The sequence below is a fragment of the Muscardinus avellanarius genome (genome assembly GCF_963383645.1).
Source record: "Muscardinus avellanarius genome assembly, chromosome: 15".
Classification (NCBI taxonomy): Eukaryota; Metazoa; Chordata; class Mammalia; order Rodentia; family Gliridae; genus Muscardinus; species Muscardinus avellanarius.
Window position 1 is genome coordinate 85900669 of NC_137801.1, and position 20083 is coordinate 85920751.

Consider the following 20083-nt stretch of genomic DNA (forward strand, 5'->3'; position numbering starts at 1 on the left):
TAGCTCGGAGGTTGAATGCCCCTGGGCTCCATCCCCAGTACTGCAGAGAATAAATATAAAAATGAATAATAAAAAAATAAGACTGAGGGTGTAGTTCAGAGGTAGAATGATCCTGGTTCAATCTCCAGTACCGTAAAATAAAGAAAAAAAAAATCCTTTGGATAAAGGATTAAATTTGGAAATCTAAAACTTCATAAAGACTTAGGAAACACACCTTTTTGACCACGTTGTCCAGATCAACGATCATGTTGTGAAGCTTCCCCTCGGCAGCACTTATATGAGGCTTGGCGCCAGCAATCTCCCGCTTCTTTGCGTTTTCAATCACACTTTTCATCTTCTCCAATTCTTCCCTACAACCAAGAGACAACAGAAACACTTAGGAAAACTCACCAATTTTACTACAGAATTGGTGTTTTTTTTTTTTTTTGGTGGTACTGGGGGGTGGAACCCAGAGGCTTTCTACCTCCAGGCTATACTCCCAGACCTATTTTATATTTTATTTGGAAACAGGGTCTCACTAAATTGCTGAGAGCCTCACTAAGTAGCTGAGGCTGGCTTCGAACCTGCGTGATCCTCCTGTCTCAGCCTCCCAAGTGTGGGAATTACAAGCGTGCGCCACCACGCCCGGCCAGAATTGTTTTTTAATCTGGATAAGCTTTTATTCACTAATAAGTTGTTTTCTCTGATTTAAATCACCTTTTCATCTTGATTTTTTTCCCTGCAGCTTAACTAAAACTTTGTGGCCTTCCTCGCCTCCCCCAAAGACATTCTTCCTTATAAATTACATTCTCATGGAGCGTGGTGGCGCAGGCTTGTAATCCTAGCATTTGGGAGGCTGAGACAGGAGGATCACGGTTCACAGTTCGTGGATAGCCTCAGTACTTAGTGAGGCCCTTTGCAACTCTGTTTCAAAAGTAAGGCTGGGGGTGTCACTCAGAGATGGAGTGCCAGTGGGTCCCATCCCCAGTACCACAAATAATAAACAAATTACAGTCTCGAATTTTCTTGTCAGCCTGCATTAAGGAAATCCGTGTATCCAATATGCTTGCTCACAGTTTGGCCCATACCAAATAAATGGTTGTTTAATCCAAATAGCTGAAGAAAGCATGGGCAAAGTTTTAAAGACAGTACAATGTACATTTGCTAAAAGCTTTTTTTTTTCTTTATTGTACTGAGAAATGAACCCAGGGACATTCTACCTCTAAGCTACACTCCCAGCCCTATTTTTTATTCTTTATTTTGAAAAAGGGACTAGGGTCTCACTAAGTTGCAGAGGGCCTCACTAAGCTGAGGCTGGCCACAAACCTCCCAAGTACTAGAATTACAAGTGTGTGCCACTACTACGCCTGGCTGCTAAGTTTTTTTTTGTTTTTGTTTTTGTTTGCAGGTCTGGGGATAGAACCCAGGGGCATTTTATCTTTGAGCTATACCCCCTGCCCTATTTTTCATTCTTTATTTTGAAACAGGGTCTCACTAAGTTGCAGAGGGCCTCACTAAGTAGTAGCTGAGGCTGGCCGCAAACCGCGATCCTCCGGTCTTAGCCTCCAAATGCTGGGATTACCACGCCCAGCTAGATTGTTTTTCTTAATAATCAATAAGCAGAGAAGCTTTTGTTACCACAGCTAAAAACACCTTAGCCAAAAGCTGGATTTACTAGAGCGAGCCCAACTCCTGCATGGTGTGCAGGAGGCCCAAACTCCAGCAAAGAGACCTGGAGCCAACCCCCAGGCCAGCCTCTCGCCTGCTGCATGCCCTCAGGGGTGGCCAGGGGTAATGCACAAGAAGCCCCTGACAGTGCCTGCCAGCCGTGAGCACTCAAAAGGCGGCTCTTGTGACAATTAGGCTGATTCTTCCACCAAAGACAGAGAACTCACAAAAGGCAAAGGCAAGAGAGAAGGCCAGGGACCTCACAGAGCAAGAAATAACCAGGTCCTCCGAAGGCCACACAAGTTAGAATGTTCGGTAATCAAACTGTGGTCCACCCACCAGAGATCATGGAACTGAGAGCCCTGATACAAGGTCAGCACAACACAGGTGAGCATATCTTAAATCTCCTACAAGATATAATAGCTTTATTAAAGAGCTTTTCTTTATTAAAGAGCTTTTCTTTCTCCACCAATAAAAATTTAAGACAAATATCAAAATACATTAAATTTTTTTGCAGTACTTATAGTAAAATTTTGAATGATAACATACCATACTGTTGATGAGAATCTTTAGTCAAATGCAGGTTTCCAGCCGGGCGTGGTGGCACACACTTGTAATTCCAGCATTCAAGAGGCTAAGACTGGAGGATCGTGGTTCTCGGACCGCCTCAGCTACCTAATGAGGCCCTCTGCAACTCAGTGAGACCCGGTTCCAAAATAAAGAATAAAAAATAGGGCAGGGGGTGTAGCTCGGAGGTCAAATGCCCCTGGGTTCCACCCCCAGACCAGCAAAAAAAAAAAAAAAAAAGCAGGATTCCATACTCAGAGGTTGATCTTATACTTGGGATTCCCTGCTAGACTCTGCTTTTAGCCAAACTCAAGGTCAAAGTGGCATTAACAATAAATATATTCATTACTGTAGTAGTTAAGGCAAACAGATTGTGACAGACTTTCTAAATTTTGAAAGAATTGCCCAAACCATTCCAGAAAAATCTTAAAATTATAGCAAAATCTTAGTAAATGTGTAGAGCAAATTATTAAGCAATCATACAAAGTAAACCTGATATTTTTGTGATACTGGAGATTGAACCCACAGGTATTTTACCTGAGATACACCCCAGCCCTGTTTTCTTTTTTTTTTCTTTTTCCTTTGCGGTACTGAGGATGGAACCCAGGGGCATTGGACCTCTGAGCTACACCCCCTGCCCTATTTTGAAACAGGGTCTCACTAAGTTACAGAGGGCCTCGCTGAGTAGCTGAGGTTGTTTTTTTTTGTTGTAGTTTGTCTTTTTGGAACCGGGGATCAAACCCAAAGCACCACACAGGCACTTTGCCACTGAGCTACATTCTGGCCGGGGGGTGCGGCTGTTCTTGAACCATAATCCTCCTGTCTCGGCCTCCCAAATGCTGGGATTACAAGCATGCACCACCTCGCCCAGCTAACCCCAGTCCTGTTTTACTATTTTTTATTTTGAAACAGGGTCTCACTAAGTTGCAGAAGTTCTAAGTTACAGAGAGCCTCACTAAGTTGCTGAGGTTGGCCATTAACCTACAATCGTCCTGTCTCAGCCCAAGAACTGGGATTACAGGTGTGCGTCACCACACCTGGCTAAAACCTGATTTTTATATTCAATCCTTTACATCAATTTCTGCCAACTTTATTTTAGCTTATATTTTATTTTCTGTCAATATTTTCAAAGCTTCATGTTCATGATACCAGCTGTGAACAAGCACAGGTAAATGGAGGAAGGTTTCTCTACCTCCTCTTTTCTATATAGACAGGACAAAGAAAGCCCAGCCCCAGGAAAGCGCCAGGAGGCCCTAATTACTTGTTAAAGTCCATGAGTAATTACTTGGCTTTGAGAAGGGCATCGGCAGCCTCATCTACTGCCTTCCTGCGCTCCTTCAAGGCACCCTCCACTGTGCGCCACTGAGCAGACTTCTTCTCACCTGCAATCTAAACAAAAAATCGGAATTACGTAAACATATCTAAGTACTATTGTCACAGAACATAACCAACAAGATTAAATGCAGAAATGTATGACACTAAATGCAGAGATAAAAACTGATGCAGAGTATTTCTCTAGAGTAGAAATTCATATTCTAAGGCTCACAATAAGGCATGAAGAAGTCCTTAGCCGTCTCACAGCAACTATCTTTGTACAAAGCTGGGGTAACAAAGAAAACAAAAAACAACAAAAATTTAAAAAACCTGGTGTTCCAGTGCCTACGAGGATCTTCTAGGGCAAGATATTTTGTATTAAATTCTCAAAAGAAAATATAAGCCAGTAATTAAAGAAAAACAGCCTTTCATGAACTGTCCATGAATGTTTAAATAATTCTCCAAGTAACAATACTTAAAATTTTAATAAACCAGGTATAGTGGTGCACACCTGTAATTCCAGTACGTGGGAGACTAAGACAGGAGGATCACAGGGTCAAGGCCAGCCTCAGCAACACAGACTCTCGGCAATCTAGTGAGACACTGTTTCAAAACAAAATATGTAAGCCGGGCATGGTGTCGCACGCACATTTGTAATCCCAGCACTTGAGAGGCTGAGACAGGAGGATTGCACAGGTTGGAAGCCAGCCTAACTACTGAGTGAGGCTCTCAGCAACTTAGTGAGACCCTGTTTCTAAATAAAATATGATAGGTCTAGGAGTACAGCCCAGGGGTAGAAAAGCCCCTGTGTTCCACCCCCAGTACCACACACACACACACACAAAAAAAAAAATGTTTATATATATATAAGTACAAATAAAGAGCTGGGGGTATAGCTCAAAGACTGAGAAAGGATTAATTCCCTAGTACCACAAATATATATACATATATATCTTTTTTTTTTTTTTGGCAGGTCTAACTACCAAAATCAGTTTAAAGATAAACAGAAAGTTTACACATTTGTAGGGCTTCCTTATTGTTTCAAAACATTATTCTAAAAAATGCCATTCCCTGACTTTTAAGGTATAAATCAACTACTTTCTAAAACCTCTCTAAAGTTCAATGGTATGTAATTTATATTTTTAAAAAAAGGATTTGGAGCCAGGCATAGTGGCACATGCTGGTAATCCCCATACTTGGAAGGGTGAAACATGAGGATTGCAGGTTTGAGGTCAGCCCCAGAAACTTTAGTGGGGTTCCTCATTAACTTAGGAAGACTTGTTACAAAAAAATAAAAAGGGTTGGGGTGTAGCTCAGAGATGGAATACCCCTGAATTCAATCCCCAGTACCTAAAAATAAAAATTAAATAGAGTTTGGAGCTTGGCGTGGTGGGACACACTTATAATCCCAGTACTTGGGAGGCTGAGACAGGAGGATCACAGGTTTGCGGTCAGCCTCAGCTACTTAGCGAGGCCCTCTGCAACTCGGTGAGACCCTGTTTCAAAAAATCAAAAAAGATTTAAAAATAGGGCTGGGAGTGTAGCACAAAAGTAGAGTGCTCCTGGGTTCCATCTTGAGTACTGCAAGAAAGAAAGAAAGAAAGAAAGAAAGAAAGAAAGAAAGAAAGAAAGAAAGAAAATGAAATGAAAAAGCAAAGGGTTTGGGAGAATAGCTCAGTAGCTGTCTGCATGCCTAGCACTTTACTTGCTAGGCCCTGGGCCTAAATGCCAACATAGAAAGAAAAAAAGAAAGAAAGAAAAAAGCTGGGTGTGGCAGCTCACGCTTGTAATCCCAGTACTTGGGAGGCGGAAACAGGTGGATCTGGGTTTGCAGCCAGTCTCAGCTACTTACTGAGGCTTTCTTCAATTTAGTGAAACCTTGTTTCAAAATAAAGAATAAACATATCAGGCTGGGGGAGTAGCGTGGGAGGTAGAATGCCCCTGGGTTCAATCCCCAGCACCACACACAGGAAAGAAAAAAAAAGAAGGGAAAAAAAAAAATTGAAAACATCCTAGGTAGGTCTCTAGCTTTGGAACTGCTTGCTTCTTTGAGAAGAACTGGCATACATTCAGGGTTACCAGGCCCAGGCCTCGGGGTGGAGGAGCCCAGGCTCTAGCCTTCATGCTGCATTACACCAGGCAGGATGTTACTGGGAACTGTCTCAACTCATATGAATTAGTTTTAAAATTAACTATTTTAATGATTTTCTTTTTTTCCCCCAAATACATAAGTTTAAACCATGTATACTAGCCAGGTGTGGTAGTGCCTTCATGTAATCCTAGTGCTTGGGAGTCTGAGACAGAAGGATCACAGATTCCAGACGGTTCAGTTACTTAATGAAGCCCTCTGCAACTTACTGACATGCTGTTTCCAAACAAAAAACAAAACAATAAGGCAGGTATGGTGAGGCACGCTTATAATCCCAGTTCTTGGGAGGCTGAGACAGGAGGATCTGGGTTCACCAACAGCCTCAGCTACTTAGGCCCTTTGCAAACTCAGTGAGACCCTGTTTCAAAGTAAAAAGTAAAAAAAAGTTGGGCTGAGGGTATACCTCGGAGGCAGACTACCCCTGGTACCACACGCACACACACACACACACACACACACACAGAATTCAGTGAGACCCTGTTTTAACATAAAAAAATGTAAAAAGGGCTGGGGGATGTGGCCTGCAGCAGAAGACCCAAGTTCAATTCCATTACTCAAAAGAAGGGAGGGGGGAGGACAGCCGGGAATGGTTGTGTGTGCCTGTAATCCAGAGCATGGAGGCTGAGACAGAAGGATCGCAGGTTCCAGGCCAGCTTCAGTAATTTAACAAAGCTCTCGGCAACTTAGTGAGACTGTTTCCAAACAAAAACAAAATAGGGCTGGGGCACAGTTCAGAGGAGAATGGCTCTAGTTTCAATCCCCAGCAGAACACACAGGAAGACACTCTCCCAGCCTGCCCTTGCTCAGTGACAGGAAGTGCGTATCATGAGGACACAGCCCGCATGGCCCCGCAGCTCACCTCAGAATTGTCCATGGCCGCTTTCAGTACGTTGGAGTGTGCGTTGACAGCCTGGACCGCAGCGTTCTGGGCTGCAACAGCCTGCAGAGTGACAGAAGCAGTTTGGCTCAGAGCATCTTCTAAGCTTTTGGCTAGAGCTGTCAAGAAAAAAAAAAAAAAAGGTAACGCTCTCCTCATCTAAGTGACTTTAAACTTCCTCCTTTCCTATTCCATTGCATTCCCCCAAAGCAAAACAAAAAACATGGAACCAAAACTGAGGGAATCAATGTTTACTTAAAAAGCATAGTGAAATCTTGGTAAGAACTGAATCTGGATAAAGGATCTATCAGTGATTACGATGTTATTTTTACTCTTGTGAATAAATTTATTCAAAGTTAAAAAGTATTTTAAGTTTTTTAAGAAAAAAATTGCTTAAAGAAGGCTACCATATTTCACATGGATGGAACAAGGTTCAGAACACCTTTATAAAGACTACAGCCAGGTATAGTTGCACACGCTTGTAATCCCAGTATTGCAGAGGCTGAAACTGGAGGCTCACAAATTCAAAGCTAGCCTCAGAAACTTAGCAAGTCCCTCTGCAACATAGTGAAATTGTTTCCAAATAAGAAATAAAACTGGGTTGGGGTATAACTTGAAGGTAGAACACCTCTGGGTTCCATTCCCAGTACCATAAAAATAAATAAATACTATAAGTTCAGCATAACCACTGACTTTCATTTTAAATAACAATTGTGCAGACTCACTAGAAAAGAGATTCCCATTTTCAACCCCTCAGCAAGAAGGAAAAAAATAGCCAAATCCTATATTGCCAGGATACGAGTGGTAATAGATAAATAAGGGAAAGGGAAAAAAACAAGGAAGAAATAAAGAAATAAAGCAAATGATAACAGAAAAGGCAGTCTGGGATGAAGAGTGTTTTTCCCACAAAAGGACTCAAGAAACAGCAGACGTCCACGCGTTTGAGGGACTGCCACCTATTAAGATCACTTTTTTTTAAATTTGGTGACATGGGGATTGAACCTACAGGCATTCTACCTCTGAACTAACCACACCCCCACCCCTTTTTACTTTGATCTGGAAATAGGGCTGATGAGGGTCTCACTACTTGCTGAGACTGTCCTTGAACTTGTGATCCTCCTGTCTCAGCTCCCCATACACTGGGGTCACAGGCTGGGCTACCATGCAGAGCTTTAACCTCACTTTTATTTGGTACTGGGGAATGAACCCAGGAGCATTCTACCACTGAGCTACACCGCCAGCACTATTTTAGTCTTTTATTTTGAAACAGGGTCTAAGTCACAAGGGCCTAAGTTGCTGAGGCTACTTGCAAATGTGTAATCCTCCTGTCTCAGCCGCCCAAATACTGAGATTACAAATACTCATTATCATGCCTGGCTTAAAATCACATTTCTGTATCTACTTTAAAAACACCAAAAAGTAACCAGGCATGACACGCCTGTAATCTCAACAACCTAGAAAGATACAGTTTCAAAAACAAACCAACAAAAACAAAAAAGTAAAACAAAGAGGGGGCCAGGCATGGTGGTGCAGGCTTGTAAGCCCAGCTTTCGGGAGGGGAGACCAGGAGGCAGACACTAGAGGATCCTGGTTCACAGACAGCCTCAGCTACTTAGCGAGGCCCTTTGCAATTCAGTGAGACCCTGTTTCAAAATAAAGATTAAGATAATAAAAATAACAAAACTAAACACCAAAAAGAAACCTCTAAAAAAACTTTTTTTGTACTAGGGACTGAAGGAAATTTATAACTCCAAGTTATATCTCCAGCCCTTTTTATTTTAAAATAGGGTCTCGCTAGCCGGGCGTGGTGGCGCACGCTTGTGATCCCAGCATTCAGGAGGCTGAGACCGGAGGATCGCGGTTAGCGGACAGACTCAGCTACTTAGTGAGGCCCTCTGCAACTCAGTGAGACCCGGTTTCAAAATAAAGAATAAAAAATAGGGCAGGGGGTGTAGCTCGGAGGTCAAATGCCCCTGGGTTCCACCCCCAGACCCACAAAAAAATAAATAAAATAAAATAAATAAAATAAAATAGGGTCTCGCTAGGTTACTGAGTCTTGCTAAGTTGCTGAGTCTGTCCTCAAACTTGTGATCCTCCTGTTTCAGCCTCGCAAGTACTTGGATTACAGGTGTGCCAGCATGCCTGGATTCAAAAAAAAATTTTTTTTAAGCAAAGCAAGGGAGCCAGGTGTGGTGGCACAGGTTTGTAATCCCAGTACTTGGGAGGCTGAGACAGAAGGATTACAGGTTTGAGAAAAAACTCAAGTAGTGAGATTCTCAACAACTTAGCGAGACCATTTCAATATAAAAATAAAACAGGGCTAGGGGCATAGCTCAGAGGCTGAATGTCCCTGAGTTCAATCCCCTGTACATACACACACACACACCACCGCCACCATCACCACCACCGGCAATGCAAAGCAGGGGATCATTTTGGACAATATACTAAACTGTAAAAATGGCCATTTGAAAAAAAAAAAAAACAAAAAACAATGAAAATACTAGTTGAAGCCGGGCGTGGTAGCGCACGCTTGTAATCCCCGCGCTTGGGAGGCTAAGACAGGAGGATCGCACGGGTTCAAAGCCAGCCTCAGCTGCTTAGTGAGGCTCTCAGCAACTTAGTGAGACCCTGTTTCCAAATAAAATATAAAATAGGTCTGGGAGTGTAGCCCAGAGGTAGAAAGCCTCTGGGTTCCACCCCTAGTACTACCAAAAAAAAAAAAAAAGTATGAAAATTAAAGAGAAATATGAGTTAAAAATAACCACTGGAAGACTAAAAAATTGTGGGAAATTTTAAAAGTTAAACCTTCACCACTAACTATCACATATGCATGAACTAAGAACACACAAAAACTGAAAACCCAAATCTGAGCCGAACTCCATCCTGCACCCGTGCTAGTTCTGTTCCTTCTACACTCATATATTTCTCTCAACAGTTTCCTTAGAGTAGGCAGAATTAATGCAGTTTGGAAATGGGAACCACTCAAGGCAGAAAACCAAACAGAGTGATGCTGGGGAGGAAGGATAATAGCTGTCATAAGAATTTAAAATAAATAACTCTCTGTTCAGCAAAAAGCCCCATCTGTACTATCTACAGAGGGAGACATCAATGTTTAACAGCAGAGTACAAAGACAGGAAATCACATTTTAGTTAGCTATTACCTTCTTTAATATCTTTCAGAAAGTCTAATGTAAAACTAAAAAGGCATATGCAGCCGGGCGTGGTGGCACACGTGTAATCGCAGCACTTGGGAGGCTGAGACAGGAGAATCGCACAGACTCGATGCTAGCCTCAGCTACTGAGTGAGGCTCTCAGTAACTTAGTGAGACCCTGTTTCCAAATAAAGTATAAAATAGGTCTGGGAGTATAGCCCGGAGGTAGAAAGCCCCTGGGTTCCACCCCCAGTACCACCACCAAAAAAAAAGAAAAAAGGCATATGCCTCCAACTATATCACTCATAGGTATCTTTCCAAAGGGACTGAAATCAGAAAATTATAGTGATCTCTGCATATCCATGTTTATAGCAGCACAATTCACAATAGCCAAATTATGGAATCAACCTAGGTGTCCCACAACAGATGAATGGATTACAAAATTAATGGAGAGCCGGGCGTGGTGGCGCACACTTGTAATCCCCGCGCTTGGGAGGCTGAGACAGGAAGACCACGCAGGTTCAAAGCCAGCCTCAGCTACTGAGCGAGGCTCCCAGCAACTTAGTGAGACTCTGTTTCCAAATAAAGTATAAAATAGGTCTGGGAGTGGATCCCAGAGGTAGAAAGCCCCTGGATTCCACCCCCAGTACCACATACACAAAAGAAAAATTAATGGATAGATACACAATGAAATTCTACTCATGAATAAAGAACAAAAATATGTCATTTGCAGGAAAATGGACAGAGCTGGAGAACATCATGTTAAGCGAGATTAGCCAGTCATGAAAATGACTATTTTCTCTCACAGGCAGAAGCTAGGGAGTAAAGGGGACACCAGAGGGCTCCTGATAATGGAGGAGCTCACTGGAGCCAGCAGGTGGTCCAGGGCAGGGGGGGCAAGAGGGAGGATCAATGACGCAGCTCCTACCACCGGCATCCTGTACATATGCGACATTACCATCGCCAGTCTGTATGGGGAAGGGAGGAAACGCGGGGAAGGAGCTGGGGAAAAGCCGCCGAGTCTGCGCCACCGTCACCATGCGCTACACTGTGGCGTGAATGAATCTATACATCTACACGCACAGCGCTGAGACTGCAAATGACAATAAGAGCCAAAGAACAGGCCTGTGCCTGAGCGCTGCGTGGTGGCACACCCTGTAACTCCAGTATGTGGGAGGCTGAGATAAGAGGACTGGAGATTAACAGCCAGCCGCAGCAGCTTAGTGAGGCCTCAGCAACTGAGACCCTGCTTCAAAATAAAAATAGGGCTAGGGGTGTAGCTGGGATGTAGACTGCGCCTGGTACACACACACGCACAGGCCTCTTAGCTGAAAATCAGCAGTGCTATGAGCACTCCATCGCCCGGTGTCAGATCAGAGTATTACTAGTAAGTCAGGCTGATGGCTCATCCTGGAAAACCAGGGACTCGAAAGGCTGAGCAAGGAGGACCCCAACTTGAAGGCCGGCCTGGGCAACTCAGTGAGTCCCTCTCTCAAAGTAAAAATAAAAGAGGAAGAGGATGCAGCTCAGTGGTAGAACACCCCTGAATTCAATCCCCAGTACCACAAGAGAAAAAGAAAGAAGAGAAGAAAAAAGGAAAAGGAAAAAGAGAAAAAGAGAGTGCTCCCAGAGAGCGAGCCAGGCTGCGAGCTACTGTGACACAAGTAAGTGTGCAGGTGTAACATGCTGAGTCAGAATCAATTTCTGTTCCCCAGAGTGTCAAGGATCTTCAGCACTAGCAATAACAAAACAAAGGAAGAAAGTCTATGTGTTATTTGCAATGTCCACCAATAGCTCGTCACCTGTGTCAAGTAGCTCAGACGGAAAGAATGTAAGTGATGAGCATGAATGCGGGTGGTGAAGACACTAAAGAAACAGAAGGAGCCACAACGAGGGACAGATGACCACGCGGTGCCGGCAGCAAGGCCGCAGCCGCGAGGTGGCGGGCAGAGGCGCGCGAGGCACATACACTCAATCTGGACTTGCTCTTGCTTTTCCTGCCGCGCCAGGCGTGCTGCAACTTCTTCCGGCGGCCTCTCCCTTACAGAAGACAAAGATGCTTCCTCTTGCAGCAAAAGTAAACAGAGGAAATCATATTTCAGCATAGAACTTTAATGCTAACAGGGATACAAACCAGGTTTATCAGTACAAGCATTCTGGTGACAAGAATGCTAAAACCACATCTTCACTCTTAACAATTCCAAAATGAAGAAATAACGAATCAGCTGTTACTCTCTTTATGTTCAAAGATTTATGTGAACTTAAGAAGTTTTAAAAGTTCCTATGCAATTCTGAAGACTTAAAACCAGTATAAATGTACACTAGACATCGCCTAGGAGTAAGAGTTCAGAAGAGTTCACCACCTCTAATACAACAAATATAAATAATTCAACTACCTGAAGTTACAGGTGTGGGTTTTCCTCCACCAATTTCGGTGCGATCAGTTTGTTTAGACTCTTCATGCTGAACCGCAGGCGCTGGAACCGAAAGCGTATCACCTGCTGCAGAAATAATTTGAGCTGCCTCTGTAGATGCTATAAATATACATTACTCATGGTATTTATACTTTCCTGGACCAAGAGAAACACACAGGAATCTACTACTACTGCCCACTTCACATCTGACTACTTAGAAACACAAATGAATCTACTGCTACATTTGAGTAACACGAACAGGGGCACCGCCCACCCACATACACACCCATATACACGAAGTTGGCAAGTGTTGGGAAAGCACCAAAGAAAAGGGTCAGCATCCGTTTGCATTTTAACCCCGTCTACATGGACACAAGGCTCTAGCAAGGCAAACTCTAAATATGCCAGAAGCATACATTAGATCTACATAACATGGAAAGGGAATGACAAAGAAAGCCCAGCATAAAGGCCAAAGAGAGCAATCAACACATTTTTAACTGCTTTGAGGAGTGGCAGAGATAAAAGAACAGGTGTGAACTGGAACAAGGTAACAGTTTTAAACACAAAAAGTCACAGTAAAGACAGTAACTTATGAAGAACAGAAGTCATTTTTTTAAAATTTAAACAAGTTTATTTAGTTTGTTAGTGGCCAGGACTAAAACAGCTTGTCTGATATAGTACTATATATTTTCTACTAACCATGTTATTCTTTTAAAAACCAATAAATGTTTATAATTTATTTTCTAACATTTTCTTTATCTGAGTTCTTCCTCAAACTTTATAATGTCTTCAAAGAATTAGAGAATTAAAATTTTTAACTTCTTTACTTTTGACTTGAAATTCTGTTTTTTAAGCTATAAATCCATCACTGTATATACAATAAAAAAATATTATATATCAGTTCAGTGTTCAATTCACTGAATGATTTTTGTTTTTTGATCTGTTTTTTTGCGGTACTGGGGATGGAACTCAGGGGCATTCTACCTCCGAGCTATACCCCCAGCCCTATTTTTTATTCTTTATTTTTGAAACAGGGTCTCACTGAGTTGCAGAGGACCTCACTAAGTAGCTGAGGCCGGCCTTGAACCATGATCCTCCGAAAAGAAGACAGTTTTAAAATTCACTTCAGACGCTGGGCATGGTGGTACACGCTTGTAATCCCAGCATTTGGAAGGCTGAGACAGGAGGGTCATGTTCATGGACAGCCTCAGCTACTTAATGAAGCCCTCTGCAACTTAGTGAGACCCTGTCTCAAAATAAAGAATAAAAAATAGGGCTGGGATGTAGCTCAGAGGTAGAATGCCCCTGGGTTCCATCCCCAGACCTGGAAAAAAAAAAATTTCACTTCAGAAATAACATTTTTAAAAGAAGGTGAAAAAATTTAAAAGCTTATAAATTTATAAACAGAAGTGTTGATGTATAAGAAATATATGTCCAGAGACAATAGAAAACAACAAGGGATATAATTTTTTTTCTTTTGAAAACTGAAGGTCCCATTTAAAAGGTAAAGCTGAGCCAGTGTGGTGGCACACACTTGTAATCTCAATACTTGGGAGGCTGGGAGGAGGACGGCAGGTTTGAAGCCAGCCTCAGGAACTTACTAAGGCTTTCAGCAACTTAGTGAGACCCTACATCCCAATATAATATAAATGTTCCTAGGGTGTAGCCTGGAGACAGAAGCCTCCTGGGTTCCATCTCCAGTACAATCGCAGAGCCCACTGCCGGGGCGGCCTGCTTCTGCCTAGGGTGCTTATCTATTCCCACGGCCAGAGCGATGGAATTCCAGTGACAGCCAGGTCCTAAGCCGGACTCCGCCCCCTCCAGTGCTTTTCCAGCTCTCACAGGATATGGATTAAAGTTCTTGCGGTGGTTTCTAAGGGCTCCCTCCGGACCACAAGTGCACCTGCTTCCCGGCTTGCCTGCTCCTGGCCTCAGCAGGCGATGCTGCGCTCACTCACCTCGCTGCCTGTAGCACCTTCACCGGCTCATAGGACTCACCTCCCTTCTCTCCCTGGGCTGCTCAAAGCCACCTTCTGGGTGGTGTCCTCACCAGCGCCATTTAGCTCGGCTCCCACCTTCTCTAACATGCTCTGCAGTTTACTTGCTTGTTAAGTGCTCCCCCTCCCCTCACCCCACCAAGGGATACTAATGGTGTTTTTTTGGTTGTTTGGTTTTTAATGGTACTGGGGATTGAACCCAAGGGCATTCTACCTCTGAGCTAAACCCTAGTCCTATTTCTGACTTTGAAACAGGGTTTCATTCGCTGAGGGCCTTGCTAAATTGTTAAGGCTGTGATCCACCTGTTTCAGCCTCCCAAGTACTGGGATTGTAAGCGTGTGCCACCACGCCTCGCTGAGGTTATTTTACACTGTCCGGCTCACTGTTATGCCCTCATGCACAGACACCCAGTGAATATCTGTGCCAGGTGACTGAATCAAGGACAGAAGCAACTGAAGAGAAACACAGAAGGTCAAGGGTACATTGAACAGAGTCAGGCAGATGCTGTAAACTAGAGTGGAATCACTAATAAAGACCAAAGGACAAACTATGGAAGACACTTTCCTCACTAAGAAAGAAGACAAGATTAGAGCTGGTAAAGAGGTAGGGGAAAAGGGTGGAAAAGAGAGTAAGTCTTAAAATCCAAACAAAGGAAAGACCAGGAGTCAGAAGAAAAGAAAATAGAAAAATGAAAAGAAAATTCTGTTGTAGGCAAGAAAACTTTTGCTGCTACCAACAGCAATAGTTAATTGTAATCAAGTCCAATTCCGGGTCCCACTCAACCCCTTAAATGAAAACCCGAGAGACAGGTGAAATTACTCAGTCCCCAGATGCGTCCTTCCTGGAGAGAGGCCCTCTTCCCACTGGTACAAAGGCATCAGAACGAGTCATTAAGCTGTACCTGTTGCAGCTGGACTGTCTCCCTTTGGCTTCTGAAGATATGAGGCAGGCTGTGTGGACTCTTTCTTTACTTCAGATACACTAGAGATTTTTAGTGGGCCAGACTGAATCTTGGAAATAAAAACATTTAACATTTAAGATATGATACTGTTTCTTGAAACAGGTAGTATATAGTAACATTTAAAGTCAAGTCTTTCACAGGTTTTTAACATAAAGTTATCAACCTTTTGCAACACATGTATTTTTAAATCATCATTAATAGATAATTACCAAATAAGAACCCATCATTACTAGAAAAATATCATTTTAAAGAACTAGCCCATAAATGCAGCACTATCAAAGGTCTTAACCTACAAGATCCTGTTTCAAAATAAAAATAAAATATAGGATGGGGGGATGTGGCTCGGAGGTAGAATGTCCCCGGTTCAATCTCCAGTACCACACACCCCCCAAGAAAAATGTCCACACAGTTTCTAAGAAAGAGCTGATCAGCAGCCGGTGTTGTGGCGCACGCCTGTAATCCAAGCGTTTGGGAGGCTGAGTCAGGAGTAACAAGGTTAGAGGACAGCCTCAGCTACTTGGTGAGGCCCTTTGCAACTCAGTGAGACCTTATTTCTTTTTTTTTTTCTTTTGGTGGTACTGGGGGTGGAACCCAGAGGCTGTCTACATCCGGGCTATACTCCCAGACCCACTTTTTATATTTTATTTGGAAACAGGGTCTCACTAAGTTGCTGAAAGCCTCACTAAGTAGCTGAGGCTGGCTTCGAACCCGTGCGATCCTCCTGTCTCAGCCTAGCAAGCGCGGGGATTACAAGCGTGCGCCACCACGCCTGGCCTAGTGAGACCTTATTTCAAAATAAAGAATAAAAAATAGGGTTGGAGGTGTTGCTTGGAGGGAGAATGTCCCTGGGTTCCATCCCCAGTACTGCAAAAAAATAAAATAAAATAAGATAAAATAAATAATAAAATAAAATAAAATAAATGCCTGATACCAAACAGCAAGAAAATCCATTGCAAGTATTTGCGTGTTTTTTCAAGAAGCTGTACTTGAATGAACAAATATTTAAGATAATTAGGTGGAAGAAAAAAAAGGGTGAAACTAAATATATGCTCAGCTATTTCTGTCAACCCATCCATGTGTACCTGAAGAGGCTGTAACTGTGCTGTACAGTTTAAAGGAGCCATTCGTAGCCATAACAGGGGGTTCTGTGTCATGAAGCTGCCACACTCCGTTCTAGTGTTCCAAGTCCGAGCTTGATGACTTCAACAGTAAGAACTGCACACATCCCCTCAGCCAACAAGGTAATCAGATACTTCTGCTGAACCTTACTTTCGAGTAATGTTTAAGAGAACTAATAAACATAATTCTGGCGAGTTGCACTGAACTATACATCCATGTTTTCAAAGTGAAAACAACTTGCCTCTTAAAGTATTCTACAGAATAAATTGAAAAAGTGTTTAAAAAACTCTTACCGACTTCTTTGGCAGTGGAACACTATATGGGGCAGAACCAAGAACCATCTCAAAGAGTCTGTCTGAGTAAGGTATAGTTTTCTCGATACTTTCTCGGAAATGGGAATCCCATTTGGCGTATAAGATAGTGCCGCCAACACCTCCACCGACAAACAGAAGGCCCGCTCCAGCGACTTTGCCTGCGGTCAGCCTGAGTGAAAAATGAGAAGCAGTGACTGGCTCCTCTCCTCCTTCCCCAGACCACTGGTCCCCGGCACCACTCACCTCTGCTTCTCTACCACACAGGAGCCACATTCACCACAATCACACAGGGCCTTTTCCTCACTCACTTTTAACAGATCCACATTAGAAAATAGTACCATTTATAGATAACTAAACAATTTTATTTATTTATTTATTTATTTATTTATTTATTTATGATGGCACTGAGGGTAGAACCCAGGTGCTTTCTACCTCCGGGCTATGCCTCTGACCTATTTTATACTTTATTTGGAAACAGGGTCTCACTAAGTTGCTGAGAGCCTCACTCAGTAGCTGAGGCTGGCTTCGAACCTGTGTGATCCTCCTGTCTCAGCCTCCCAAGCGCAAGGATTACAAGCGTGCGCCACCACGCCCGGCTTAACTAAACAATTTTAAAAAGACAGGATCTAGACTAAAAAGAATAAAGAAATATATCTTATAAAACTTGAAACTAAGCCAGGTGCAATGGCACACAATTGTAATCCTAGTATTTAGAAGGCTGAGACAGGAGGATCACAGGTTCAAGGACAGCCTCAGCAAGTAGTGAGACTCTCATCAACCTAGTGAGACCCTGTTTCCAAATACAATAGGACTAGAGATGTAGGTCAGAGGTAGAATGATCCTGGCTCCTGAGTTCAATCCCCAGTGCCACCCACACACAGACACACAGACACACACACACACACACACACACACACACACACACAAGTTAAAACTCAAGATGTTCATATTTCCTCAAAACCCCCCAAAAAAGGACTGTCACTAACTTTGAAGGCTCCTTTTCCTTAATTAAGCATTTCTATAAATACAATTAAGTAGACCTTTTACTAAAATACCTAGAACAAATACCCTTTTCACCTACAGCTTGCTGAGTTCTGGATATCTAACTCTACTGCCACAGAACAGGAGGCAGTAGGATGAGGGGGTTGACCTGGGATGCCACCGTCTAATTACTGGAGACTCAGAGGGGCGTCACTGAGAAATGTTAACCTACAGTTAGTGCTGCAGAAGGTTTCCCAAAATGTCACAGCAAAGCCAGGTGTGGAAGCACATGCGTGCAACCCCAATACCTGGGAGGCTGACACAGGAGGTCTAGGGTTCGTGGCCAACCTCAGCTACTTAAGGATGCCCTCCGCAATTTAGTGAGACCCGCTTCAAAATAAAGAATAAAAAAATAGTTCTGGGGCTGTATCTCGGGTATAGAATGCCCCTGGGTTCCATCCCAAGGTCCAAAAAAACCCAAAAACATTAGAGCAAAGCTTTGGTGTGTGCAGAGTCTCCCTTGTGCAAGGAGGACACATCCGAGACCGCAGTGGAGGCATGAGACTGCAGAGAACATCCACCCTGAATATGCTCTGTCTTTCTACACTATGTACAAGAAAGCTTTAGGAACATAAGAGATTCAATAACCAACAACAAATGACAGCACCGTAACAGTGCACTGTAAAAAGCTTATCTCAAAATATCTAGTGCACTGTACTCATCTCCCTTGTGATGCGGAACATACCACGAGCTGACCACAGGTAACTAAACCACAGATAGGGGAACCACTGTATTCCTTAATAAAAGGTTTTAAACAGATACTCCCATATTCCAAGGAAGCACCCGCGAGCACCCTGAGCAGCACACAGAGAAGACGCACGGTCCCCGGGAGGCGAGCTACATACCCAGAGCTGCGTGGAGTAGAGTATCTACGACACGGCCGTATTGGACGGAGGACAAACTTCCCGCAGAGACAACCCTAGAGGAGAAAACACCACGACACATCACAACCAATACTTCTAAGATCTGTGAAATGCTTAGGGTTCATAGTACAAAAATAATATTTGCAGCCGGGCATGGTAGCCCTACTGCTGACACCATGATGAAAGGGCTCTGGCAGGTCTTGCACACGACTGTGGAGGCACCTGTGCCCAGGAGGGACGTCAGGTGCTGTGGCCGGTGGGCCGAGTATACTGGCCACAACTGACTGCAGCCACTGTTCAGTACCACGTGCTCTCCTAGGAACCTGCTCTCCCCTCGACGAGCGCTGCCTACCTCGCGAGACGGGGAAGGGTTGTTAATAATGTCAGTAATCGAGGGCAGTAAAGCCCTGCTTTTCTGAGCTCTGTGCTCCTGAGACCAGGACACGCGGGGCATACAGCCTCTTCCTGTTCTTCCTCTTCTCACACCTGTTCTTGCAACCCCGCTGCCCAACTGTAGAGGAGAGACCTAAACACATGAAGCTGCCACAGCTAGTGATCAGCCAACGGGTCCAGCCGAGGCGTCATCTGCCGGAAATGAGAGAAGAAAGGCTGGGCACAGACCAGCACTAGCCAAGATCTGAACGCAGCCTCATGGGGGCCCAGGCGCAGTGACTGGCCCGCTGAGCGAGGGGAACCCCTAGAACAGAGGGAGGCACTCAGCACTGCCATTCTCCCCAAACCCAGGGCAGCCTGTTAGGCATAGCTAACCAGACTTTGTGTTTTGTTTTCTTTTTTGCAGTACTGGGGATTAAACCCAGGGCATTCTACCTCCAAGCTACACCCCCAGCCCTATTTTTTATTCTTTATTTTTAATTTTTTGTGGTACCAGAGATGGAACCCAGGAGCATTGTACCTCTAAGCTATACCCCCAGCCCTACTTTTTATTCTTTATTTTGAAACAGGGTCTCACAAAGTTGCAGAGGGCCTCACTGAATAGCTGAGGCTGGCTGTGAACCCGGAGCCTCCTGTCTCAGCCTCCCGAATGCTAGGATCACAGTGTATGTCACAATGCCTGGCTGATACATGACTTCAACTCTGTTGTCTATTCTTCATTTGGCTGTATTTCTGTGATTATAGTTCTTTACACATTCTAGACTCTACACCCATTCTTTTCACTCTCAAGTATCCTTTTGGTGAACAACTGTCGCTTGTGCTTTGGTGTCATATCAAAGAAATCACTGCCAAATACAAGGTTTGCCTCCAGGGCATGCTCCCGCGTGTGAGTTACTGGGACTGAACCCGGGACAGTCTACCTCCGAGGCATGCCAAGCCCTTCTTACTTAGAAACAGAGTCTACTCAGCTACCACCCCCTGGCCTCAAACTAAGATCCGCCTTCTGTCTCAGAACTAATCCCCAGTACTAAGTACTAGGAATAGTGGGTGTGCATCCCACTATTAAGGTTAAAAGTGTATCCCAATGTTAGTTGGGCGTGGTGACACACGCTTGTAATCCCAGTACTTGGGAGGCTGAGACAGGAGAATCGGGATTTGAGGCCAGCCTCAGCTACTTAGTGAGACCCTGTTTCAAAAATAAAAAATAAAAATTCAGGCTCGGGGTGCAGCTCAGAAGTAAAGTACCCCTGGGTTCAATCCACAATAACACACAC

At 43.8% G+C, this 20083-nt stretch overlaps 1 protein-coding gene across 19 annotated transcripts in view; it reads right to left on the minus strand.

The window, feature by feature from the left end:
• IMMT (inner membrane mitochondrial protein) overlaps positions 1-20083 on the minus strand; it is a gene marked incomplete at both ends in the record, with an annotated part of 35659 nt that overhangs the window by 12295 nt on the left and 3281 nt on the right. For 2 of the 19 annotated variants that reach the window (XM_080711970.1, XM_080711984.1), the window contains 8 exons: positions 215-350; positions 3500-3603; positions 6537-6673; positions 11676-11771; positions 12103-12207; positions 15020-15128; positions 16492-16681; positions 18399-18472. In XM_080711970.1, the coding sequence (XP_080568096.1) occupies positions 215-350; positions 3500-3603; positions 6537-6673; positions 11676-11771; positions 12103-12207; positions 15020-15128; positions 16492-16681; positions 18399-18472 (951 nt within the window). The other 17 variants (XM_080711983.1, XM_080711979.1, XM_080711975.1 and 14 more) reach the window with 14 other exon arrangements.